The 25,792-nt window shown below is 46.6% G+C and overlaps 1 protein-coding gene across 1 annotated transcript; it reads left to right on the top strand.

Annotated features, from left to right (window-relative positions):
- The first annotated feature begins 2,035 nt into the window (after positions 1-2,035).
- BCL10 (BCL10 immune signaling adaptor) lies at positions 2,036-25,788 on the top strand. Its single transcript, XM_089684414.1, has 3 exons — positions 2,036-2,343; positions 17,947-18,235; positions 22,649-25,788. Exons 1-3 carry the CDS (start codon positions 2,293-2,295, stop codon positions 23,017-23,019), a joined length of 711 nt encoding a protein of 236 aa, XP_089540540.1. The 5' UTR covers positions 2,036-2,292; the 3' UTR covers positions 23,020-25,788.
- The last annotated feature ends 4 nt before the right edge of the window (positions 25,789-25,792 follow it).

Genomic DNA, 25,792 nt, shown 5'->3' with positions numbered 1-25,792 from the left:
TTTGTAAAAAACGAATGGCTATCTTTCATGCCATTCATTGCTTACAATTGTTTTGCTAGCTGTGATTGGTCACAGTGATCACATGGTACAGACAGGGTCAATCGCAGCCCATCTGTACCATGTGATTAGCTGTGACCAATCACAGCTAATTACAAAAAAACATACCAAATTAATCAGTTTCATTCAGTTAAAATGGTTGTTTATACCCATGAAATTCACTGGTATAAGCAATAATGTGTAAAAGAAAAAAATTCTTATCACTTCCAAGAGCAGTTCAGTGTTACTATGGTAACACTGTATTGCTCTGGTCACAAGGGTAAAAAATTAAGAAAAAAAAGTAAAAATGTAATTTAATTTTTTTTTTTTTAATTATTAAATAAATACTGTCACCTGTCAGTGTTCCTGATCACCGCCACACCATTTATATGATGATGCTGTACTGCATTGGTGACAGTATGTTGAAAAAAAAATTGTAAAGAAAGAATTGAATTTCTTAATTTTATAACAGAAACAATGCATTTTTTTCACAAATTTTTTTTATCTTTTTTCAATTATTTAGCAAAAAATAAAAAACCAGTGTTGATTGAATAGCACTAAAAGAAAGCTCTCTTTGTGTGAGAAAAAAATTATTAAAAATTTCATTTGGGTACAATGTTGCATGAGCGCGCAGTTGTCTTTTAAAGCGTGACAGCGCTGAAAGCTGAAGATTGGTCTAGGCCAGTGGTCGGCAAGCCGCGGCTCGCGAGCCACATGCGGCTCTTTACATGCTTTAATGCAGCTCTTGTGTGCCGGGCGCCCGCTCCCCTCCCTCCTCTCGGGCGGCAGGGACTCTGCAGCATGATCCAAAAAAAAAAAAGCCAGGGCAGCGCGCTCAAATGCAATGATTGGCCAGTCTCGCTGCCACTCACATCCTGATAGCCAGTGATTGGCTGTCAGGATGTGTGTAGGCGGGGCAGCGTGACGAACTTGAGAGTAGCTAGGCTCCTCTCACAGTCCGCCCTGAAGATCGGAACGCCGCGGGAACACGGCGAGAGGAACGCGCGGAGCAAAGGTAAGTGACACAGGGGGGACTTGGCTTACTACTTGCTACTTACTTACTACTACTATATGGGGGATGAATTACTATGGGGGATGAATTACTATATGGGGGATGAATTACTATAGGGGGGATGAATTACTATATGGGGGATGAATTACTATATGGGGGATGAATTACTATGGGGGATGAATTACTATATGGGGGATGAATTACTATATGAGGGATGAATTACTATATGAGGGATGAATTAATATGGGGGATGAATTACTATAGGGGGGATGAATTACTATATGGGGGATGAATTACTATAGGGGGGATGAATTACTATATGGGGGATGAATTACTATAGGGGGGATGAATTACTATGGGGGATGAATTACTATATGGGGGATGAATTACTATGGGGGATGAATTACTATATGGGGGATGAATTACTATGGGGGATGAATTACTATGGGGTATGAATTACTATATGGGGGATGAATTACTATATGGGGGATTAATTACTATATGGGGGATGAATTACTATGGGGGATGAATTACTATATGGGGGATGAATTACTATGGGGGATGAATTACTATAAAAACTTATTGAAACTAAAAACAGTGTACTATCCTATGTATTTTCAGTTTTAAAAATGTGGCTCTCAAAATAAATTTCAATCGTGGTTTTGGCGAGATTTGGCTCAGTTGAAAAAAAAGGTTGCCCACCACTGGTCTAGGCAGAAAAGGAGTAACATTGCCCGGTATTGAAGTGGTTAAAAAGTTTTGACTTTACATACACTTTAAATGATTTTAGCAATTTGTTTGGACAAATTACCTGACATTTGTCTAGGAGCATCCATTAAATTTCCTTCATTATCTCACAATTTCATAGATACATGTTGGAGATATCACCCACTAGCTAGCAATCTGCAGCCATGTTGTGTTTGCATACTGAAGGAATTCAGGAAATGTGCCCGAGCACGTCACAGACAGAAGTATGAGGAAGCTCTGAGCACAATGCCTGTGACAACCTCACTGACAGGAAGCCCGCAGACGGGACTTTCTTGTTCAGATCACCTTTTGGGACAGGAAGTCCCGTAGAAAACACTAGAAACCAATGTGCGGTTTGAAGGTGAAGGCAGGCTCATTCACGGAGAAGATAATTCATTATATCTTCGTGTTTCTACCCTTCCGGCTTTCCCTTCCCAAACACCTGACTGCACTTCGCCCCTCTGCCACACGAAGAAAGGCCTAAGGGGGAGGCCAAGATGACTACAATGAGGCTGGATGAGGATGACATGGCAGATATTAAAAGGAATGTAAGTACAAAAAAAAGAAAACAATGACTTTCAACAGATGAAATTTACATATTTAAATACATTGGTTGCTTTGCTCGGTGTTAGATGGATTTGCTTATGAAATGAGTCAGAGATGATGTACAGTGTACCACAGACAGTCCCATACAAGTACACACAGACCTTAGAGGGCCACCATCCAAACCAGCCTTGGCTTCATTTCCCAGTTAGGGATGAACAAAATAAAGAGTTTTCATTTCCCCAAAATGTTGATGAAATTATGAAATAATGCCATGTTGGCTATTTGCATGGAAAGGCAAATTTAAAGTATCTCTCTAGGCCAGGGGTGTCAAACTGGTGGCCCTCTAGCTGTTGCGAAACTACAAGTCTCATCATGCCTCTACTTTTGGGAGTCATGCTTGTATCTGTCATTCTTGCAATGTCTCATGGGATTTTTAGTTTGGCAACAGCTGGAGGGCTGCCAGTTTGACACCTGTGCTCTAGGCCATAGTTTTTACTTACTTTGGATGGTGTGGGGAAGAGCTGGACCCTCTATCAAGTCTTTATTGTGGTCTGTGTCTACCTGATGACTATTGTCGTTGTGACAGAAAGTGAGGAGAAATCTAAAATTTCAGTTGTCCCCAGAACAAAGGGTAAGAGGAAATTGTCCAATGGGGACACCTTTTCTGGAGACATCTGTCTAATGCAGGGGCAGACTGACAACTCATGGGGCCCCCGGGCAATAGAGGATCATGGGGCCCCTGTGTCCTTGCCCAAACTCAAAAAAGCCTATGGAAAAGGTACCAGGGGCATCTCATGGGGCCCCCTACCGACGCCGGGCCCTCGGGCAGTGCCCGAGTTTCCAAATGGTCAGTCCGCCCCTGGTCTAATGCTGGCCTAGAGCTGGCCATAGATCAAATGTTTTCTTTCATTCATCCAGTGGGCTGAATGAAAAAAATGAACGAGTGACTCCATCCACAGTCGAGGTGGGTAGTGGAACTCTCCCCACTGGGACATTGAATTCTGACAGCAGGAACTCTCCGATCAGCAGCTTCAGCCCATCGACTGTAGACGCTGACTGAGGAAAGTCCATTTGAAAAAAGTCGATTGTTATATCAACTACAGTCGAGCAGAAGTATTTACACATTGATTGAAATGAGGCCAGCCCCTTGTATGCTGAGTGCAGCATGTTGCGTGGCAGTAAAGACACTGAGGCCTGGGATGGAGAAAAAAATATATTGAAAAACTTGAAAAATAGCTACAATCACCTAACAGGGAGAACACCCATCCGGTAAACTGGCAGTCAATGCATCGGAGAGTAGTGATAGTAGGCCCAAGCTGAAGACAGCATCTGGCGAGGAAGGTGCAGTGCAGCGTGGCCGGTCCGACCCAAGCAGGAGCTTGTGGAAAAGAAGACGCAGGCCCTTTTCTTTCCCTACTCCTCTGAAACATCTCCCTGCCGCTAGTGCTGTCCTTGGCAGACAGAGCCCTACACTAGGCACTTCGCAAAAGGTTGCCAAAACCTGGAGGTAAGCAATTAAAAAGCCTCTGTTTGACCCAAAATAGCCACCAGAGTCACCTGGATGCAGTGTAGCCAACTGGAACAGTGCTCCAGGAGCCCAAGGAAACCATAGAGAAACCAAGTTTCTCTTGACTTCCTCTCCAACTGCAGTACCGCTCCGGTCAAGCACCACCTGCAGTGAAGAGAGCAAACTGCACCTACTACACCCTGCTGAACTGACAAGATTTCAATCCATCTATTGCCAGCTTTACACGGCTCAAATTTCATTTGATTTCTGCTGAATTGGCTGAATGTTGAGCTGTGTCAGTTGAACAGTGACTGCACCCTAGCAAATGCAGTCCCTATTCTGGTATTCAGATTATGCAGGTGCTGTGGCCAGGCCTGGTGGGCTAGGGCCGTGGGATAGCATGTCTGAATATCCTCAGTGGTAGCTGCCTATCCGGCAGCGTGAGGTTCCTCTCTCTCTCTCCCTCTGTATTGTCTCTCAATGAGAAGCTTCTGAGGAACTACAGTCGCCCCTGTCACTGGATGGTCACTGGCTCCTGTCACACAGGATCTGTTTGAATTGAAACAAAGTAGGCACAGCTTAACCTGGGGGGATTATAATGGGCACAGCCTAACCTGGGGGGGAGAATTATAGTTGGCACATTTTAACCTGGGGGGATTATATTGGGCACAGCGTAACCTGGGGGGGAGAATTATAGTTGGCACAGTTTAACCTGGGGGAAGGGAAATATAGTTGGCACAGTTTAACCTGGGGGGGAGAGAATTATTGTGGGCACTGTGACGATCGCGGCGTCAGACCCCGGCCCTTCTCACCAAACTCGTGAATGAAGGACTAGCCAATTTAAAATTGCGCTGTCACGTGCGTAACAATGCCACACCCAGCTGCACCCTGCACAAAGATTTTCCAGCTAATGAACCACAATCTGTGTACTTGCAGCCTGAGAGCGATTGTTACTGGGTCAGGTTAATTACGCAATTAACCCTTCACACTGCCACCACCTCCTTTTTGTGCAGAGAAAGAGGAAATTTGCCAATATTAGCAATAACACTATGATGTTTGAATAATCGTTTTTATACACACTGTCACCGCAGACAGATGTATGCAGATGTTTAAAACACACAGTGGCGCTCTACAGAGACAGGGGTTCTTAGCTTGCATTAACGAGCTTTAGAAACAGGCAACACTTTCAGAAAGTAAGATTTATTACTAAAAGGTCAAAAGGGTGCAATAAAAATATTTACAGAAAAAGATATAGCCAATATATATATATAAATATACAGAGAGCAATAACACAGCAAAGAGATAACAGAAAGGATTTTAGAGAGATAAAGTACTTGCCAAAAGTCCTGATGTAAGCAGATCAAGTTTCCTGAGCCAAAAGGGTGCCTTATCTCCCAAAGTTAGTTCCGATGTTAAAAGGGAGAATCTTCAACTTAGCTCAACTCAGCTTAGCTTAGCTCCAAGCATAACAGCCTTTTTCTAGGAACTCAGCAGGGTGTCTCCTTAAAGCAGAGAACCAATCGCCTCATTTGGGGAAGGGTGTTGTAGGCGGGGAGCTCAGGCTATGACCAAATCCCTCACAATTTATACTATGGTCAATACCTTTTCCTAGGTACTTGTAACATTCTATCCACGGGTAGATTAATACGCAGAATCATCTGCTGAATGTCTAGATATGAAATATTACATACCTGCTGGGATGGTTAAGGAGATATAATTTTCTCCTCTACCGTTTGTGTCAGCTGGGGGGGTGTAATATATCAGACGACTTGTATTAAAGTGATGGGTCTGAATATATGCCTGGTTTTTATGTAAGTCTTTCATATTCCAAGATATGTAATCATAGGGGAAAATGGATGTTGAATGTGTCTGGTTTATGACTACCTGGAATGTCTTTGAGCTCAGTGAAGGACTTGGTTTTATGGCTTTACGATATCCCAGATTGAGAAGCTAACAGACATCTTGGCACCAGCTAGGTTGGGATTTTATAGCCCTGGAGCTCTCCTGCTGAGCCTGATGCCTTTTTGAACTCAGCATCCAGGGTCCACCTGTCACTCAACAGAGATGGAGGGGGGATTTGGAGGGAGAGAGAGAGATACAAGATGGAGGATCCTTAGCAAGATGGGTGACCGCGTCCATCTCTGTATGCACAATTGCTACAGGCACAGTTTAACCTGGGGGGGAGAGAATTATAGTTGGCACAGTTTAACCTGGGGGAGGGAATTATAGTGGGCACAGTTTAACCTGGGGGGGGGAATTATAGTGAGCACAGCTTAATCTGGGGGGGGGGAGAATTATAGTGGGCACAGCTTAACCTGGGGGAAGGAATTATATTGGGCACAGCTTAAACTGGGGGGGGGGGGTTTATAGTGGGCATAGTTTATCCTGTGGGGGAGGGATTATAGTGGGCACAGCTTAACCTGGGGGGGAGATTATATTGGGCACAGCGTAACCTGAGGGGGGGATTATATTGGGCACAGCTTAATGGGGGGGAGAATTATAGTTGGCACAGTTTAACCTGGGGGGGATAATTATAATGGGCACATCTTAACCTGGGGGGAGAATTATAGTTGGCACAGTTTAACCTGAGTGGGGGGGATTATAGTGGGCACAGCTTAACCTGGGGGGGGGGAATTATATTGGGAACAGCATAACCTGGGGGTGGGGAATTATAGTGGGCACATCTTAAACTGGGGGGGTATTATAGTGGGCACAGTTTAACCTGTGGGGGAGGGATTATAGTGGGCACAATTTAAACTGGGGGGGGGGTTATAGTGGGTACAGCTTAAACTGGGGGGAATTATAGTGGGCACAGCTTAAACTAGGGGGGGGAAATTATAGTGGGCACAGATTAAACTGGGGGGGATTATATATATATATATATATATAAATAGAGAGACCAATAACACAACAAAGAGATAAAGAAAGAAGTTTAGGAAGGTAGAATACTTGCAAAAGTCCTGGTTTAAGCAGAGTTCAAGTGTTCTGAACAAAAGGGTACCTTTTCTCCCGAAGTTGGTTCCTGATGTTAAAAGGGAGAATCTCTTCATCTTCTCTCTCCAAGCATGACAGCCTGTTTTCTAGGAACCCAGCACGGTGTCTCCTTAAAGCAGAGAACCAATCGCCTCATTTGGGGAGGGGTGTTTAGGCAGGGACTCAGGCTATGACCAAATCCCTCCCACGTTTATACCATGGCCAATAACATTTCCATAGGTGCATACAGCAGCCTAGCAACTGGCAGGTTAATATGCAGAATGATATTCTGAACGTCCAGACATCAAATATGACATATCTGGCTGTGACGGTTAAAGAGATATCGCTTTCTGCTCTCTGGTAGACATTATCTAGGGGTGTAAGGTATCAGGTGACTCGTATTAAACTGACCTCTCTGAATATATGCTTTGTTTTATTGTACCTTGTTCCTGCAGGGATTTATGAAATTATATGAAAAAGTGGTTTCAAGTGGGATGTATGTTTTACTGGCCCTGTGGAATGCTTTCATGTCCAGTGACTGACTGGTTTATAGCTTTACGACCCGGGCCAAGGCAAGGGTCTGTCAGACATCATGGAACCAGCTAATTGGGTTTACAACCATGAAGCATATTGTCAGGAATCCCCGCTGCGATGGGCTCGGCGCAGGCGCAGTGCACTGCCCCGTGTCAGAATGCGGGCACTGAGACCTGGCCGTCCGCGGCGAGGGAGTTCGCGCATGTGCAGTAGGGACCGCGGGCGCGCGCGTGGCACCAATGGCAGCGCAGGGCGGGATATTTAAACGGCCCTGAGCTGTCATTCAGTGCCTTCTGGTCTTTCCTTGTATCCTGTAACTGCGAACCTGTTCTAAGTAAGTTATTGACCCGGATTGTACCTGACCTTGTTGCCTTCTCCTGCCCAGACCCTTGCTTTGCCTGACCTCTCTCCTGAATGCCCCCGTTTGGATCTGACCTTCCGTTGCTGACTTGGCGTGTTACCCGACTACTCTCTACCCGCTGCCTTGTACTGCTCCGTCCCCACTGTTACCGACCCGGCCCGTTTGACCCCGCACTTGCTCAGCCATCCATCCATCCATCCCGACGGGATCACCCGACCTCCTCACATCAGGCTCTTCCCTGCGGGAGCCCCTGGCGAATACCGCTACCACTGACAGGCGTGCTCAGTAGCCACGACCTGGTCTCGGGGTACTTCAAGTCCATCCCCACCATCAGGGGCTCTGGTGAACACGTACCCTGGGGCTTAGATACCGTGCGCTGGGGACGCCTGGCCAGTGGAGTGCTAGTGGTACCGCCTGGTGGTCCCTTACAGTACCAGAAGGCCATGACTGAGCCTGGAGGAGGGTCAGCCCCGCTGGGAGATATTTGCAGGCACCTATCAGCCCTGACACAGGCTGTGGCAACCTTGCAGGACAAATGCACGCACCTGGAAAACCGTTTCCAGACCCGCTCTGCATCTGGCCCTGCTCCACAGGCCCCTGTTTCCGCTCCCCTGGTAGAAGAAGCTCTGGGGCCAGCTTCAGGGGCCTCTGCTCCTCTACCGAGGGTTGAACCCCGAGTACCACTACCTGAGCGTTTTCACGGGGACCGAACACGCTTCAGGTCTTTTCGGGATTCTTGCCTCCTGTTTTTTGAATTGCAACCCCGCACCTTCCTAACGGAATCAGTGAAAGTGGGATTTTTAATTTCACTATTGCAGGGTGAACCCCAAGATTGGGCCCATCGGTTAAGGGCAAACCATGACCCTCACCTGGGAACGGTCAGCGTTTTTTTTGAAGCTATGGCCATCCTTTGATCCACAGCGGGCAGCCTCTGCTGAAGCAACGCTATCCACGCTTCGACAGGGCCGCCAGGCGGCAGAAGAATACGCCTCTGAATTTAGGTGTTGGATGGGGGACACACGCTGGAACGAGTTCGCGTTGCGACACCAGTTCCGTATGGGTCTGTCAGAGCCCTTGAAGGATGAGCTGGCCCGAGTGGGGGTTCCCGAGTCACTAGAAGACCTAATAGCCCTGACGATTCAAATAGACCGTAGACTGCGGGAACGCAGGTTGGAGAGGTCCGGTCAGGGTCACGGAAATGCATGGGGTCCAATTCCAGGCCCCAGCCAACAAACCAGAACAAAGATCCAGAACCCACTTCCAGGAGATGCGCAGGAACCAATGCAACTAGGCCTGGCTCGGCCTAAATTATCGCCAGAAGAACGCCAGCGGAGACGCTCTCTGAACCTCTGCTTCTACTGCGGTGAAGCCGATCATATGGTACGATCCTGCCCTCAGAAAATGAGTAAGTGCACCTCTTTTTCTTCTCTGGCTATTGGCAAGGTCAGTCCGTCCCAATACTTAGTGGTGCCCCTCTCCTTTCAGCTTCCAGAAAGGACCGTGGAGGTGACGGCCATAGTTGATTCAGGGGCATGCAGTTGTTTCCTGGATTTAGATTTTGCTCATCAGCAGGGGATTCCCCTCCAGCCCAGAAAACGGGGCTTTAACATATTTCTGGCAGATGGCTCCCAGATAAAGTCAGGAGTAGTTAACCAGGAAACTCCCCCTATCGCCACTACCATTGCTAACCAGCATCAGGAATTCCTCCGCCTAGATGCCATTGCGTCACCTCTTTTTCCAGTCATTTTGGGACTCCCTTGGTTGCGGGCCCATAACCCCCAAATTGACTGGGAAACCGGGTCTATCTTGTTTCCGTCCCCGTATTGTCAGGAACACTGTCACACTGCGGGCTCTGCAGCCCCCCAAGTCCTCCTGTGCTCCGAGGGAGACTCCGACCTGAAACAGGTTATTCCCGCAGCATACCACGAATTCTTAGATGTATTCAGTAAGCGGGGGGCAGACACCTTGCCCCCCCACCGCCCGTATGACTGTCCAATTGATCCGTTGCCCGGCTCCGAGATCCCTTTTGGACGGATTTTTCCCCTGTCTGAGCTAGAATTGGGGGCCCTGAAGGAATACATAGAGGACAGTCTCCAGAAGGGGTTCATCCGTGCCTCTACTTCACCAGCCGGAGCGGGGATCTTCTTTGTAGAGAAAAAAGACAAATCTCTGCGACCCTGCATTGACTATCGTGAACTGAACAGAGTCACGATTAAAAATCGCTACCCACTGCCATTGGTACCCGAATTATTTCAGAGCCTGAAGGCTGCGGCAATATTTACTAAACTAGATCTCAGGGGGGCCTACAACTTGGTTCGCATAAGGGAAGGGGATGAGTGGAAGACAGCATTTCGTACCCGGTTTGGGCATTTCGAATATCTGGTAATGCCATTTGGACTGTGCAATGCCCCAGCCACATTCCAACATTTTGTAAACGACATTTTCCGGGATTACCTTGACGTTTTTGTAATAGTTTACCTAGACGATATACTGATCTTCTCATCCTCTCTGGAGAATCACAGAATACACGTGACAAAGGTATTGGGTCGATTGCGCCAGCATGGGTTATACGCCAAAGCAGATAAGTGCAGTTTCGAGCAGTCCAGCATTGCGTTTCTGGGGTTGATTATCTCCACCACGGGAATCGCAATGGACCCTCAGAAGGTCTCTGCAATTTTGGATTGGCCTGTGCCCACAGACAAAAAGGGCATCCAGCGCTTTATAGGCTTTGCGAATTTCTATCGGAAATTCATTAGGAACTTCTCGGGTCTGGTCTCCCCCATAACTCAGCTAACCAAACTTGGAACCCGCTTCAGATGGACGCCGGAGGCTCAGGAAGCCTTTGAGGCCTTGAAAAAACTATTTACCACGGCACCCATTTTGGGCCATCCAGACACTTCCCTGCCCTACGTACTGGAGGTAGATGCATCTGAGAATGCGGTGGGTTCCATCCTGTCCCAGAGAAAAGGCACCAAAGAATTACTCCACCCCATAGCGTTTTTCTCAAGGAAGCTCACCCCAGCCGAGAAGAACTACGATATTGGTGATCGGGAGTTGTTAGCCATCAAAACTGCACTGGAAGAATGGAGGTACTTGCTGGAAGGGGCCTCACACCCCATCTTGATCTTCACTGATCATAAAAATCTCGAGTACCTGAGGACTGCCAAACGGTTACGTCCGCGGCAGGCAAGATGGGCACTGTTTTTCTCCAGATTCATATTCCATATCACTTACAGGCCTGGGTCCAAAAATACAAAACCCGATGCGCTATCACGCATGTTCGAAGACTCCAAAGAAGAACCGGTACCTGATACTATTCTGTCCTCAGGGAATTTCTTGGCTCTCCAAACTGACCTTCGGTCCAAACTAATGGATGCGTCCACGACCACAGTGACCCCAGCTGGGGTACCCCTCCAAAACAAGGGGGGACTCCTCTGGAAGGAAGGATTGATCATGGTACCCGAAGAGGTCCGAACCCTTGTCTTGGGGCAGTGTCATGACCATCCAATGGCGGGACACTTTGGCCCAGCAAAGACCCTGGAACTTCTCCAACGTTCCTTTTGGTGGCCAAACATGGCCAAGGATTGCAGGCTCTACGTAAAATCTTGCACCATCTGTCAGAAGAACAAGCCATCGAGGAACAAGGCCTGGGGGCTGCTGCGGCCCTTGCCGATCCCCGAGCGACCTTGGCAAAGGATCGCAATGGACTTTATAGTCGAGCTCCCCCCGTCTCAAGACCACACCGCGATCCTCGTAGTCATTGATCGGTTATCGAAAATGGCTCACTTTTTACCATTAAAGAAGACTCCGTCAGCAGCCGAGACTGCGCGAATTTTTATCCAGGAAGTTGTAAGACTACATGGAATCCCGGAGGACATCGTCTCGGATCGAGGGGTTTAATTCACGTCTAAATTTTGGAGGGCACTGTGTAAGGCCTTGGATATCAAATTATCCCTCTCCTCTGCGTTCCACCCCCAGACCAATGGACAGACCGAGAGGACCAACCAGACCCTAGAACAGTACCTGCGTTGCTACACATCCTTCCTACAGGATAATTGGCTACCACTCCTACCCCTGGCGGAGTTCGCGTACAACAACGCCAACCATTCCGCAACAGGGCAATCACCGTTTTTTTCAAACTACGGATTTCACCCTGTCTTTCTCCCTGACTTGGTCCCTGAATGCCCAGTTCCGGCGACACAGGACACGCTAGCTTTCTTCTCCTCCAACAATAAGATACTACAGGAGGCTATTGCTCGGGCCCAGGAGGACTACAAGAAGGCGTTTAACAAAAGACGAAGAGGGGACCTGGTGCTGCAGCCCGGGGATAAAGTGTGGTTGGCAACAACGAACTTGAAAATGCTATGTCCATCAAAGAAATTAGGACCAAAGTTCATAGGCCCCTTTTGCATAAAGCGGGCGGTCAATGAGGTGGCATACGAACTTGTCCTCCCCGACACACTCAAGATACACCCGGTCTTCCATGTGTCCTTGCTGAACCCAGTAATCCCCGATGCCTTCCCAGAACGAGAATCTCGACCTCCGGAGGCCATAACGGTCGAAGGAGAAGAAGAATTTGAGGTGGAAACAATCCTGAAGTGCCGAAGGAGGGGGGGTCAGACCCAATTTTTTATTAAATGGAAGGGCTATGGCCCTGAGGATAATTCATGGGAACCAGCCCATAATGTCCATGCACTCCGACTTGTCCGGAGGTTCCTTCGTGATCACCCGTGGTGGAGAGATCGGGTGGGCACCCGGAGGTTGCCCGTAGGGGGGGGGCAATGTCAGGAATCCCCGCTGCGAGGGGCTCGGCGCAGGCGCAGTGCACTGCCCCGTGTCAGAATGCGGGCACTGAGACCTGGCCATCCGTGGCGAGGGAGTTCGCGCATGCGCAGTAGGGACCGCGGGCGCGCGCGGCACCAATGGCAGCGCAGGGCGGGATATTTAAACGGCCCTGAGCTGTCATTCAGTGCCTTCTGGTCTTTCCTTGTATCCTGTATCTGCGAACCTGTTCTAAGTAAGTTATTGACCCGGATTGTACCTGACCTTGTTGCCTTCTCCTGCCCAGACCCTTGCTTTGCCTGACCTCTCTCCTGAATGCCCCCGTTTGGATCTGACCTTCCGTTGCTGACCTGGCGTGTGACCCGACTACTCTCTGCCCGCTGCCTTGTACTGCTCCGTCCCCACTGTTACCGACCCGGCCCGTTTGACCCCGCACTTGCTCAGCCATCCGTCCATCCATCCCGACGGGATCACCCGACCTCCTCACATCAGGCTCTTCCCTGCGGGAGCCCCTGGCGAATACCGCTACCACTGACAGGCGTGCTCAGTAGCCACGACCTGGTCTCGGGGTACTTCAAGTCCATCCCCACCATCAGGGGCTCTGGTGAACATGTACCCTGGGGCTTAGATACCGTGCGCTGGGGACGCCTGGCCAGTGGAGTGCTAGTGGTACCGCCTGGTGGTCCCTTACACATATCCAGCTGTGCCCGATGCCCTTGTGACCCCAGCATACACACACACCACATGCCATTCAAAAAAAAAGGAAGGGGGACTGATTTGGAGTGAGAATGACATTTGCAGAGTATGATCCAAATTATGGTTGTCATTGTCCCTATCTGTGCACACAATTATCACACCTCCCCTCTCAAGTGGTTGCATGGGAGGGAACTGCAATTTCCCTCCTGACGCAACTGACTTCTGCCGGCTCGACCTGTCTCGATAACCCATCAGCATTGCCATAGGTGCTGCCCTTCTTATGCTGTATGGTGAAATCGTATTGCTGAAGAATTAGGCTCCACCAAATTAGTTTGCCATTCTCCCCAGCAACACGATTTAACCATCTTAGAGGATTGTGATCGGTGATCACTGTGAAGTGCCGCCCATAAAGGTACATTTGCAACTTCTGGAGAGCCCACACGATCGCAAGACACTCCTTTTCGATCATGGCGTATGCTACCTCTCTGGGAAGCAGCTTCCGGCTCAGGTAGAGGATGGGATGTTTCTCTCCTGCACCATCCACCTGGCTCAGGACTGCACCCAATCCATATGCAGATGCATCCGTCTGCACTAGGAAACAGTGGGTGAAGTCTGGAGCCTGTAGCACAGGGGGCGCTGGCCAGCGCCTCCTTCAAGGCCTGAAATGCCTTCTCACAATCGGGTGTCCAAGACACCACCTTGGGCAGTTTCTTCTTGATTAGGTCAGTCAAAGGTTTTGCCAGGCTACTATAGTTACATACAAACTTCCTATGTCATTACCGGCTGTCCCCAGGAATGACATGACCTGTTTCTTGGTTTGCGGGGTAGGCCAGGCCAGGATGGCCTCCAACTTCCCTGTCTCGGGCCTCAGGGTTCCTCCTCCTACCTGGTGTCCCAAATACTGGACATCCATCATGCCTATCTGACACGTACTGGGTTTGACGGTCAGATTGGCGGCTGTCAGTTTGTCCAGAACCTGTGACAGATGCACCAGATGTTCTTCCCAGGTGGGACTGAACACGGCAATGTCGTCCAGGTAGGCTACTGCAAAGGGTTTCAGACCCTCCAGCAAATCATTCATGACTCTCTAGAAGGTAGCTGGGACATTCTTCATCCCAAATGGCATGATAGTGAATTTGAACAAGCCGAATGGGGTGATGAAGGCAGACTTTTCCCGAATCTCAGGCGCCAGAGGAATTTGCCAGTACCCCCTGCTCAGATCCATGATTGTGATATAGCGGGCCAGGTCTGCTGCAGCTTTGGCAGATGTGGGTTCTCTCTCCAATACAAACTGTCTGACCTCTGCCGGACAGAGGTGCAGTAGTTGATCTCCTTTAATGAGATCCTCCAGGGACTCGTAGGAGTCAGCTTTCAGTCCTTTGGTTCACTGCCGGAATGTGGTGCGTAAGCGACTTACCACATTCATGTAAGAGTCCCAAGGTCCCATTTTCAAGGACCTAAACCACTTGCGGTACACTTCCGGGGTCAGTTGGTACTTTGATGGCTTCTTTTAGAGCTTCATAACTGTCGCCCTGCTCCTCTGGCAATTCGACAAACACATCCAGGGCCTTGCCTCATAGCCCTGGTGTCAGGTACCGAGCCCATTGTACTTGGGGCAGATGGTACTGACGGCAAGCTTTTTCAAATGACAGCAAATACATGTCAATGTCACCGTCTTTTTCCATCACTGGAAACTTGGCTGCTGTGCCCACGGCCGTAGAGGCGTCCCTGTGCTCTAGAGACCCGAGGTTCTGAGCCTGTTGCTGCTGCTGGAGCCTAGCCATCTCCAGATTGTGCCGACACTCAGCTTCCCTCTGGCGTTATGCAGCTTCTCTCTCAGCCGTTGCCTGGTGTTCCGCATCCTCTCTCTCAGCCTGGTGTTCCATGAACTGCAGGTGTGCCAGAGGATCTGGCTCCATGATGCGTTTCAGGGCTTCCTGCATCTGAGGAGAGTCTCTGCTGGTTGCAGGCACTCCGGTAACATTCGGTGATAATCCAGTGTCAGTCTCTGTATGCCCATCCTGCAAGGCCGTATCTAAGCCACTGGGATCGGAGGTAGCAGGAACCCCTTCATTTTCAAGCTCCCATGAGTTCTGGTCTGCCCGGATATCATGCTCCTGTAGGTCACGAATCAAATTTTCACGAATTTTCACGAACCGACGTCAATTCCTTGTGCCTCACATTCAGTAATTAAATCACTTTTGTTCATTTTCTTGTATTTTGCTACACCAGGCATAATTGCAAGCAAAAGTAGAATAGAAAGCAGAAAAAGGAAGGGGCTGTTGCTATATGTCTCTCTCTCTCTCTCTCTCTCTCTCTCTCTCTCTCTCTCTCTCTCTCTATATATATATATATATATAAAATATGCACCGCTTGTCTCTAAGGACTGTTTCTACAAAGGTTACAATCCTTCAGTGCAGAGCTAATTCCAAACAATGCACTGAATGCTCTACTGCAAACTATCCCACGTACGCTGCCAGTCAATATGCAACGGGCACGGCGTCAGACCCCAGTCCTTCTCACCAACTTGTGACCGAAGGACTAGCTAATCCAATTGTGTAACAATGCCACTCTCAGCTGCACCCTGCACAGAGATTTTCCAGCTCACTGGACCACAATCTATGTGCCGGCAGCCTGAGAGTGATTGTTACTGGGTCAGGTTAATTACGCAATTAATCCTTCACCCTTCACACTGCCACCACCACCTTTTTACAGAGAAGGAGGAAACTCACAAATCTTAGCAGTAACACTATGATGTTTGAATAAGTGTCTGTATACCACTGTCACCACAGACAGATGTATCCACAGGTTTTAAAACACACAGTAGCACTCTTCAGAGACAGGGATTCTTAGTTTGCATTAAAGAGCTTTAGAAACAGTTCAACACTTTTCAGATAATAGGATTTATTACTATAAAGGTCAAAATGGTGCAATATAAATAATTACAGAAAAGATGTAACAACTATATATATACATAAATGGAGAGAACAATATCACAACAGAGAGATAAAGAAAGAAGTTTATTAAGGTAGAATACAAGGAGCAGGGCCCTCCTATCCCTCTTGTATTGAACTGTATCGTTGCTGTTTTGTCTCCCGTCATATTGTAAAGCGCTGAGCAAACTGTTGGCGCTATATAAATCCTGTATAATAATAATAATAATACTTGCAGAAGTCCTGGTTTAAGCAGAGTTCAAGTGTCTTGAACAAAAGGATACCTTTTCTCCCGAAGTTGGTTCCTGATGTTAAAAGGGAGAATCTCTTCATCTTCTCTCTCCAGGCATGACAGCCTGTTTTCTAGGAACCCAGCAGGGTGTCTCCTTAAAGCAGAGAACCAATTGCCTCATTTAGGAGGGGTGTTTAGGCGGAGACCCAGGCTGTGACCCAAATCCCTCTCAAGTTTATACCATGGTCAATAACCTTCCATAGGTGCATGCAGCAGCCTAGCCACTTGCAAGTTAATATGCAGAATGATATTCTGAACGTCCAGACATCAAATATGACATATCTGGCTGTGACGGGTAAAGAGATAATCAGGTATCAGGTGACTTGTATTAAACTGACCTCTCTGAATATATGCTTTGTTTTATTGTACCTTGTTCCTGCAGGGATTTATGAAATTTTATGAAAAAGTGGATTCAAGTGGGATATATGTTTCACTGCCCCTCTGGCATGCTTTCATGTCCAGTGACTGACTGGTTTATAGCTTTACGACCCGGCCAAGGCAAGGGTCTGTCAGACATCATGGAACCAGCTAATTGGGTTTACAACCATGAAGTGTATCCAGCTGTGCCCAATGCCCTTGTGACCCCAGCATACACACACACACACCACATGTCATTCAAAAAAAAGGGAGGGGGACTGATTTGGAGTGAGAATGACATTTGCAGAGTATGATCCAAATTATGGTTGTCATTGTCCATATCTGTGCGCACAATTATCACAGTCAGTGTGCCCTAATGATCAGTGTAGGCCCAGCAGTGCCACCTGTCTGTGTCCATCAATGCCACCTGCCAGTGCCCATTAGTGCCACATCAATGCCACATATCAGTGCCTACCAGTGTACATCAATGCCCATATGAGCTGCCTTTCAGTGCCACCTATCAGTGCTGCCAATCAGTGCTGCCTATCAGTGCACATCAGTGCCGCCTATCAGTGCACATCAGTGCTGCCTATCAGTGCCCGTCAGCGCTGCCTATCAGTGCCGCCTAACAGTGCCAGTCAGTGCCACCTAACAGTGCCAGTCAGTGCCATCTATCAGTGCCAGTCAGTGCCACCTATCACTGCCACCTATCAGTGCCATATATGAGTGCTGCCTTTCAGTGCCCATCAGTGATGCCTGTCATTGCCCATCAGTGCCACCTATCAGTGCCTCTTCATCAGTGCCCATCAGTGTAGCCTCATTAGCGCACATCAATGAAGGAGAAAAATCACTTATTTACAAAATGTTATAACAAAAACTAAGAAAAAAATGTTTTTTTCTCCAAAAGTTTCAGTTTTTTGGTCTGTTTAGCAACAAATAAAAAACCCAGAGGTGATTAAATACTACCAAAAGAAAGCTCTGTCTCAAAAAATATAAAAATCTCATATGAGTACTGTGTTGCATGACCGCGCAATTGTCATTCAAAGTGTGACAGCAATGAAAGCTGAAAATTGGCCTGGACTGAAGGGGGTATAACTGCCCTGTAGGCAAGTGGTTAAACCTGTCTAAAAAATATCAACACATTTTTTTATTCCTCCGGTTGTTTTCCAGGCCATTGAATGCCTCCGTCACTACCTGTGTGACAAACTGATTGCGGAAAGGCACTTTGATTACTTGCGTTCAACCAGAATAATAAACAAGGACGACACAGAAGAGATCATGAACCAGACTACCAGCAGTAAAAGAGCGGGTGAACTTCTGGACCGACTTGCGAAAAACCCCAAAGGCCTTGACAAGCTGATTGAATCAATTAAACTGTTACGGACACAGGATTTTCTCATTGACAAGATCACAGATGAGGTACTCCGACTGAAAAACGAGAAGCTGGAATCCTACAAAGGTAAGCGTGTCCCGCTCAAGGCTATAATGTAGACAAGAGGTACTGTAAACTATAAAGCTGTGTATTGAAGATAAGACAAAGCCTTTATTAGGGCGAGGAAGAGATAGTCGGATTCCTGTAAACTACCTGTGATGTATATTATAGCCTCTGGATCTGTAGACTGAGAACAAACCTATCTATTTCCCATGCGGTGCCCATCTGGCACTTACATATGACTTTCAAACACTATGATGTAATGATACAATGAAAAGAAATAATGAAAGGAACCTAATTCAAGACAAAAATGATTACAAACATGTATAATATCAAGTTACATCTACTAAACATTTTCAGTACAGCATCTATTTATCAATGTTTTCACCCAACGTTGACCAAACTCTCAACAAATATTCACTCATTTTTCACATAAGATTCAACCAGAAAAATGCAAGAAACATGGATAAAAATTGTGTGAATTTTGGATGAAAATTGTAATAAAAAGATCCCCGGGATTTCCAAGTTTTTGTACTGACACTTTAAAATGCCAGCACCTTTGGTAGGTCTACTTTAGTCCTCATGCACACTGGATGTTTTTACAGTGGCTGTTTTTGGCTTTTGACATTTTTTTTCTACAGCCAGTAAACCCCCCAGCATGTTATCCTATATGTCCATGCACACATAGACTGTAATCAACATTTTTTGGCTGGGACCTTTTTTTTGGCTGGAAAAAAACCCCAGGATTAATGAGTTTCTAGAAGAGTTTTTTTAGCTGTAAAAACGCTCTAATGCTGAAAAACTCAGCTAAACGCGGTAAAATGCCGCAAAGCGTTTTTTTTGGACTTATTTTGACCCCCCAAAAAAATTTGTAAAAAAACTGCTAAAAATCACAAATGCGGGAAAACGTCGCTAAACGCGTCAAAACGATGCTAAACAATATGCAAAAAAGCTGAAAAACACACATTTTTAATGTGACTATACACAGCTAATGAGATATTTAACATGCATGTTTAGGAACACCTAGGTGACCCATAGGTGCATGCTGGTGTCAAAAACAGGGTGCCTACAAGAAACAAAGGACAGTTAGGTAGTGTTTGCACCCCTGATCATATTCTTCAAGAAGAACTGTGAATAGACTATGGACATTCAAATGTTTACATATTCTTAACAAGCAGTAAATAAGTTTTAAAACAAACCCTGACTGACCTCTGCAGTTACAAGCACTCTTGAGTAATTTATCATCAGGGAAGCAGAAATTTGGCCTTAGGAGTCATTGTGTGCTCACTTAGCAATCCTTTCACTGGTGAGTTGGCCAGTAATAGGATTGCTGATGTCACATGACATTTAAAGTAGAATTCTAGGCAAAACTTTTTTTTTTTAACGAAGAAACAAGTGTATTGAAAATACAGAGAGTTACAGCTGTTAGTCAAGCATATCAAAGCATTAAACAATTGAACAAGCAGCTGTGTAAATTATATCAATCAGATCGTATGTAAGTAGCCGGGGTAAATCATTCAACATCTGATGCCTCCAGTAGACAAACCAAAGGGTCCAAAGAGAGTTGTATGTCATACGCTTGATTAATAACATTTATGATCTCTCCCCAATACTGAACAAGTTTGGGACACTTCCAGATCATGCGAATAAAGTACTCAGTGTGAGCATTACATTTAGGACAAATGGGAGAGTCCCTTCTACCCAGGGGCGCACTGACAACTCATGGGGCCCCCGGGCAATAGGGGATCATGGGGCCCTTGTGTCCTTGCCCAAACTCAAAAAAGCCTATGAAAAAGGTACCAGGGGCATCTCATGGGGTCCCCTACTGACCCCGGGCCCTCGGGCAGTGCCCGAGTTTCCAAATGGTCAGTCCCTGCTTCTACCCCAGGCATACAGTTGTGCTGGTGTACAGTAGGTGCGGTGAAGAATGAATAGGTAGGACAGTTTCTGCGCAGCAGACACCGACACCAATAGCACAGCAGCCAACACCGCCTCCCAACCCTCTCCATCTATAAGGCCTATATGTGCCTCCCACCTTCTCCTGAATGGCAATGAAGCCAAATCCTGTTCCTGCATGAGTAAATGCGAGTAAATTCTAGAAATGGCTCCCTTCTTGTTCCCTGAGAAAATAGAATCTAAGGCTGCTTTCACACTGGTTCGCCTCAAAAATGCTTGAAAAATGAAAACGCTACTAAAATACTGCATGAGTTATTTTATCAAGTCATGTGGTATTTTAGTAGCAAAAACCATGCGTTAATGTTTCAGCTGTCAGCAGGATTCCCCAATGACAGCTGAATGTAAAAGAAAGAATTGCTGGCAATTAAAAAAATAATTAAAAAACGGCGTGGAGTCCCCCCTTCCATCCATACCAAGCCCTTCGAGCCTGGTATGGATTTTGAGGGGAACTCCCACGCCAATGGGGTGGGGGGAACCCCCCAAAATCCATACCAGACCCTTATCCGAGGATGCAGCCCGGCAGGCCAGGAAAGGGCGGAGACAAGCAAGCACCCCCCCCCTCCTGAACATACTAGGCCACATGCCCTCAACATGGGGGGGTGCTTTGGGGTGGTGGGGGGCTCCCCCCCAAAGCACCTTGTCCCCATGTTGATGGGGACAAGGGCCTCTTCCCCACAACAATGGGCTGTGGTTGTGGGGGCCTGCAGGCGGGGGGCTTATCGGAATCTGGAAGCCCCCCTTTAGCAAGGGGGCCCCCAGATCAGGCCCCCCCATGTGAATGAGTATGGGGTACATGGTATCCATTCACAAAAAAAACTGTAGTGTGAAAAAAGACAGGAGCCAGTCGTTGACAAGTCCTTTATTAAATGAAGGAAAATAATGAATGTCCCCCGAAGTGGATCCTTCATGTGAAAGGGGCCTAAGAGTCCATAGCTAAAGTTTATTCTGCTCAGTCATCAGCCTCCAGGACCTCCACTGGGATCAGCACATTAAAATCCATGATACTAATTACAAAATGTACAGTTTCTTAAAGTAAACTTAGTCTCTAAAATATCATACAAATGTTAATGTGATTTAAAGTCATCACTACCTTAAACTCAATCTTTCAAAAACCAAGCTTGTAATATTTCCTCCTCCCCGATCCCCCACTCACGACTTTACCATTAAGATCAACAGCACAACCATTGGTCCTTCCCCTCATGCCAGGGTGCTAGGCGTAATCCTAGACTCTGACCTCTCCTTTGGGCCTCACATCCACTCACTGGCTAAATCCTGCCGCCTCAACCTCCGGAACATTTCCGAAATCCACCCCTTCCTGACCAATGACACCACAAAATAACGTATCCACACCTTGGTTATATCCCGCCTCGATTACTGCAACTCCTTCCTCACTGGTCTACCGTTACACAGGCTATCCCCCCTTCAGTCTATTATGAATGCTGCTGCTAGACTCATACACCTTACCAACCGATCAGCGACTGCTGCCCCTCTCTGCCAATCCCTCCACTGGCTTCCACTAACCCAACGTATAAAATTCAAAATACTAACCACAGCTTACAAAGCCATCCACAACACTGCCCCTAGCTACATTGCCAACCTCATCCACAGATACCGCCCAAATCGCCCACTCAGCTCCTCCCATGATATCCTCCTCTCTAGCTCCCTCATCACCTCCTCCCACGCTCGCCTCCAGGACTTCTCCAGAGCCTCTCCCATCCTCTGGAACTCCCTACCAAAGCATGTTTACTCAGCCCCCACCCTGTCTGCCTTTAGGCGATCTTTGAAAACTCACTTCTTCAGGGAAACCTACCCCACCTCCACCTAAGAACTGTACTTGAATCACCTCCGCCAGATCATCCCCCACAGCTATCACCTTTTGTATCATCTCCCCCTTCCTTTAGATTGTAAGCTCCACGAGCCGGGCTCTCACATTCCTTCTGTACTGAAATGTATTGTAATTGTACTGTCTCCCTTATATTGTAAAGCGCTGAGCAAACTGTTGGCGCTATATAAATTCTGTATAATAATAATAATAATAATAAAAAAGTAATTTCCAATATTTTTAAATCTGTAGGTTTCAGTAAAATGATTCCTGGTGATCCTGTCATGAAGGTTCTTGTTTAGACACTTCCTGTTATAGGGTGACAACACTTTGCCTGTTTCCCAAATGTTCTCCTGCTTTGTTACTTGGACTTCTGATGGAGACTACAATGGTCATTTCCACATACATTACACAGGTTTGGTCCATTGTGCTCACCATCAGGAGACCCGCTCTGAGAAATGCCATGCAGCCAGGAGGTGGCCACAAAGAGGCTGCAAGGAGATCATCAACACGGAGATGCAACAAAAGACGAAATAGTGAAAACAGTATTTTATTACTAAAAAGACAATATTTTATGATACATAGTGCTTTAACTAACTAAATGTCATTCATTTCGGGATTACATCTACTTTAATGATTTGTATCTATACTCTGTCTTGCAGGATGCTGCCTGAGCACTTCGCCGGCCACACCAAATGGATTAAGTAGTGATCTTTATAGACAGCACTCCACAGATAGCAAGTTATTGTCACCAGAAACAGAATCCACGGTTCTTTATCACCCCGAGGGTGAATCTAGCCTTCCTCTTTATTTTAACACGACCCTGACATTAACTGATCAGTCTGTTGGGGACAACAGAGCAAGGAGCCCCAGGCAAAGTTCTCCCTATTCACTTCGGCTCCCCAGACCCGGAGAATTCGGAGGTCCTCCTCTTCCAGTGGCCCTTCCTCAGGAGCATGAAGACATGTGTAACAGCTTCCCGATTGACAATCAGTTTCTTCCCCTAAGGTCCACTTCACCCTCCAACCACTGAAAGTATCCAAGACTGTCATAACGTATTATCATCTGGCAAAGCACCACAATTTTGGAGGTTCTCAAACAACTTTTATGGACACCCAACTGTACTGGGAGTAAATCATGCAGCACTGAGGTTGTTAGCTGAAAGAAGTCATGGACTTCATATAAAAAACACATACACACTATTGGGTGTATTTATAAAATATTTGCATAGCAATCCCACCCAGTGAAAGTGCGATTTATATTTGTTCTGCGGGAAGAGGGAAAAAAACTGGTTATTATGCTATTTCGTGTGCTGAACAAGTAGGTGCTATGCCCAGAGATAATCCCCATGGAGGGGGTGCTCTGCCTCTGTGTGTCTTCCCAGCACAGATACAACTGAATGATGAGGATTGGTATAGCCGGCACTTGTCTTCTCGAATAATAAAGTTTATTGAGTGAGTAAAATGTGCATATAAAATGGCTTACGCATTTCGGCAATAAGCCTTAGTCATAGCCACCAATGCTATGCCGAAACGCGTAAGACATTTTATATGCACATTTTACTCACTCAATAAAGTTTAATATTCGGGAAGATAAGTGCCGGCTATACAAATCCTCATTTTTCAAGTGCTGGTCAAATACTTTTCATTGATATAAAATGAAAAATACCACATTTGGCCACTAGACGGCACTTAGTATCATAGGAAATGCCTATGATACTTAGATCCATCTAGTGACCAAATGTGGTATTTCCTGTTTTATGGCCCAACTCCAGAAAAATTTAAAAATGATCCCTTTCAGTGCCCCTCCCACTGCCTCACTGCAAAGGTGAATTTCGTAATTTTTCTGGAGTTGGGCTTTAAATCAATTAAAAATAAATTGACCACCAATAGCCTACTGCATTCGTTTTTTTGCCCCATTTGCTCAGAACGAATGTAAATGGGGGAATTAAAATGCAATTCTTTTTTATAAATACGCCCTTATGGGTACTGGAGTGAACCTGTGCTCAAGGTGGCCTGGATAACAGTGAGATCTTAGTGTGACTTTGTCATTAGCCCAATGCAGCAGATGTTAACTCTAAGAGCACAGCCGCTCAGTACACTGAAAATCACATGGTTGTTGTCCTGCTATTATATCACCTTGCTTAAAGTATTTTTTTTTTTAAATAAAGTAGGAGAGTAAGGAATGGTTAAATACAGGTCAAGTTTTTTTCTGCTGTATGTGTCCTTTTGCAGAGATTTTCCTTTACTTCCTGTCCCAGGGACACAACAGGAAGTACGGGAAAATCTCTCTAGAACCCTGGTGCCAGACATGCCGCCTGCTAGCTCTTTTTTTTGTGTGGCCTGGTGACTCCTGGGCTGAGTCTGCCACCTGTGGCAATAGGGTGCTGGGACACTCTCTACATTCCTACACCCGGAACTAAAATGAAGCGGATACTGTCAGGCACAGTGATCGCCACCCAACAGTAGAAGTATAGTCCCAGCCTGACTTCATCGGGAAGGGGTGGGGACTGGGTGATCAGGTAAGTAAACAGTGGGCACTAACCCTGGTAATGAACAACAGTGTTGGTAGTTAATAACACTGCCACTGACCACGAATACAAAAGGTGGCTAATTAATATTGTCACTGACCAGCAATGTAGTTTAAATAACACTGCCACTGAATATCAATACAGGAAGGGGGTTAAGGGCGCGGTCGATGGTGCCAATGCTGGGGGTTATTATTGCGGTCACTGGCACCAATGCTGGGGGTTATTATTGCGGTCACTGGCACCAATGTGAGGGTTATGATTGTGGTCACTGGCTCCAGTGTTTGGGGTTATTATTGCCATCAATAGCACCAATGCTGAGATTTATTATTGCAGTTCCTGGCACCAATGCTGGGGGTTATGATTATGGTCACTGGCTCCAATGCTGAGGGTTATTATTGCGGTCACTGGCACCAAAGGTGGGGGTTATGATTATGGCCACTGACACCAATTCTGGGGGTTATTATTTTGCTCACTGATGCCAATTCTGGGGTATACTACTGTGGCCACTGACACCAATGCTGGGAGTTATTATTTTGGTCACTGACACCAATGCTGGGGTATAATACTGTGGCCACTGACACCAATGCTGGAGGATACTACTGTGGCCACTGACACCAATGCTGGAGGATACTACTGTGGCCACTCATACCAATGCTGGGGGATACTACTGTGGTCACTGACACCGAAGCTGAGAGTTACTATTACTGCCACTGACACCAACAGTTGCAGTTATTTTACATTCACCTTCTCTTCATTGCGTGCTCTGGTAAAAAAAAAATGCAGCAGCATTGAAGTTTCTGGGCAATGAGGTGCATTAGAGTCTATTAATTTTGAATGTGCTGCCTAACCAGATACAATGCATTTCAGTGCATCAAAATTAGCTACTATTGTACAACCGACAGGACACGTCGGACCTCAATAATTTTCAAGTTAACTACCACTGCTATTGAGTGAATGAGTAAAGGTAATCTTCTCTTAAACAGTTGTCACCCAAACAGATACTCTCTTTCAACCTCTATTCCTGTGCTGGTGACAACTCAGAAGTTGGCTTTTCCCTCTTTTCCTTTCCCAGTAACAGTGGTCACCATAGCAAATAGAGAGGATGAATCACCCCAGTGGGCCAAACCTGCATCCTTACCCCCAGAATCTTTTGTCCTTTGTCTCCATCTATATTCTAAATCCTGAGAAAGGGTGTTCTATCCCTGAAACATGTTGGAAACATACAAAATGTTTTGGACTGTTTTCATTGAATAAAGTTTACAATTGAACGCACATC

Source organism: Staurois parvus, unplaced genomic scaffold (genome assembly GCF_062004578.1).
Source record: "Staurois parvus isolate SC_StPar_1 unplaced genomic scaffold, SC_StPar_1.0 ptg000347l, whole genome shotgun sequence".
In the NCBI taxonomy this organism is placed as follows: Eukaryota; Metazoa; Chordata; class Amphibia; order Anura; family Ranidae; genus Staurois; species Staurois parvus.
This window is presented reverse-complemented; position numbering and strand designations above follow the sequence as displayed.

Coding starts and splice junctions, on each gene's coding strand:
- BCL10 (XM_089684414.1), top strand. CDS start 2,293: ATGACTACAATGAGGCTGGATGAGGATGACATGGCAGATATTAAAAGG. Junction 2,344..17,946: donor TGGCAGATATTAAAAGGAAT/GTAAGTACAAAA, acceptor GTTGTTTTCCAG/GCCATTGAATGCCTCCGTCA. Junction 18,236..22,648: donor GAAGCTGGAATCCTACAAAG/GTAAGCGTGTCC, acceptor TCTGTCTTGCAG/GATGCTGCCTGAGCACTTCG.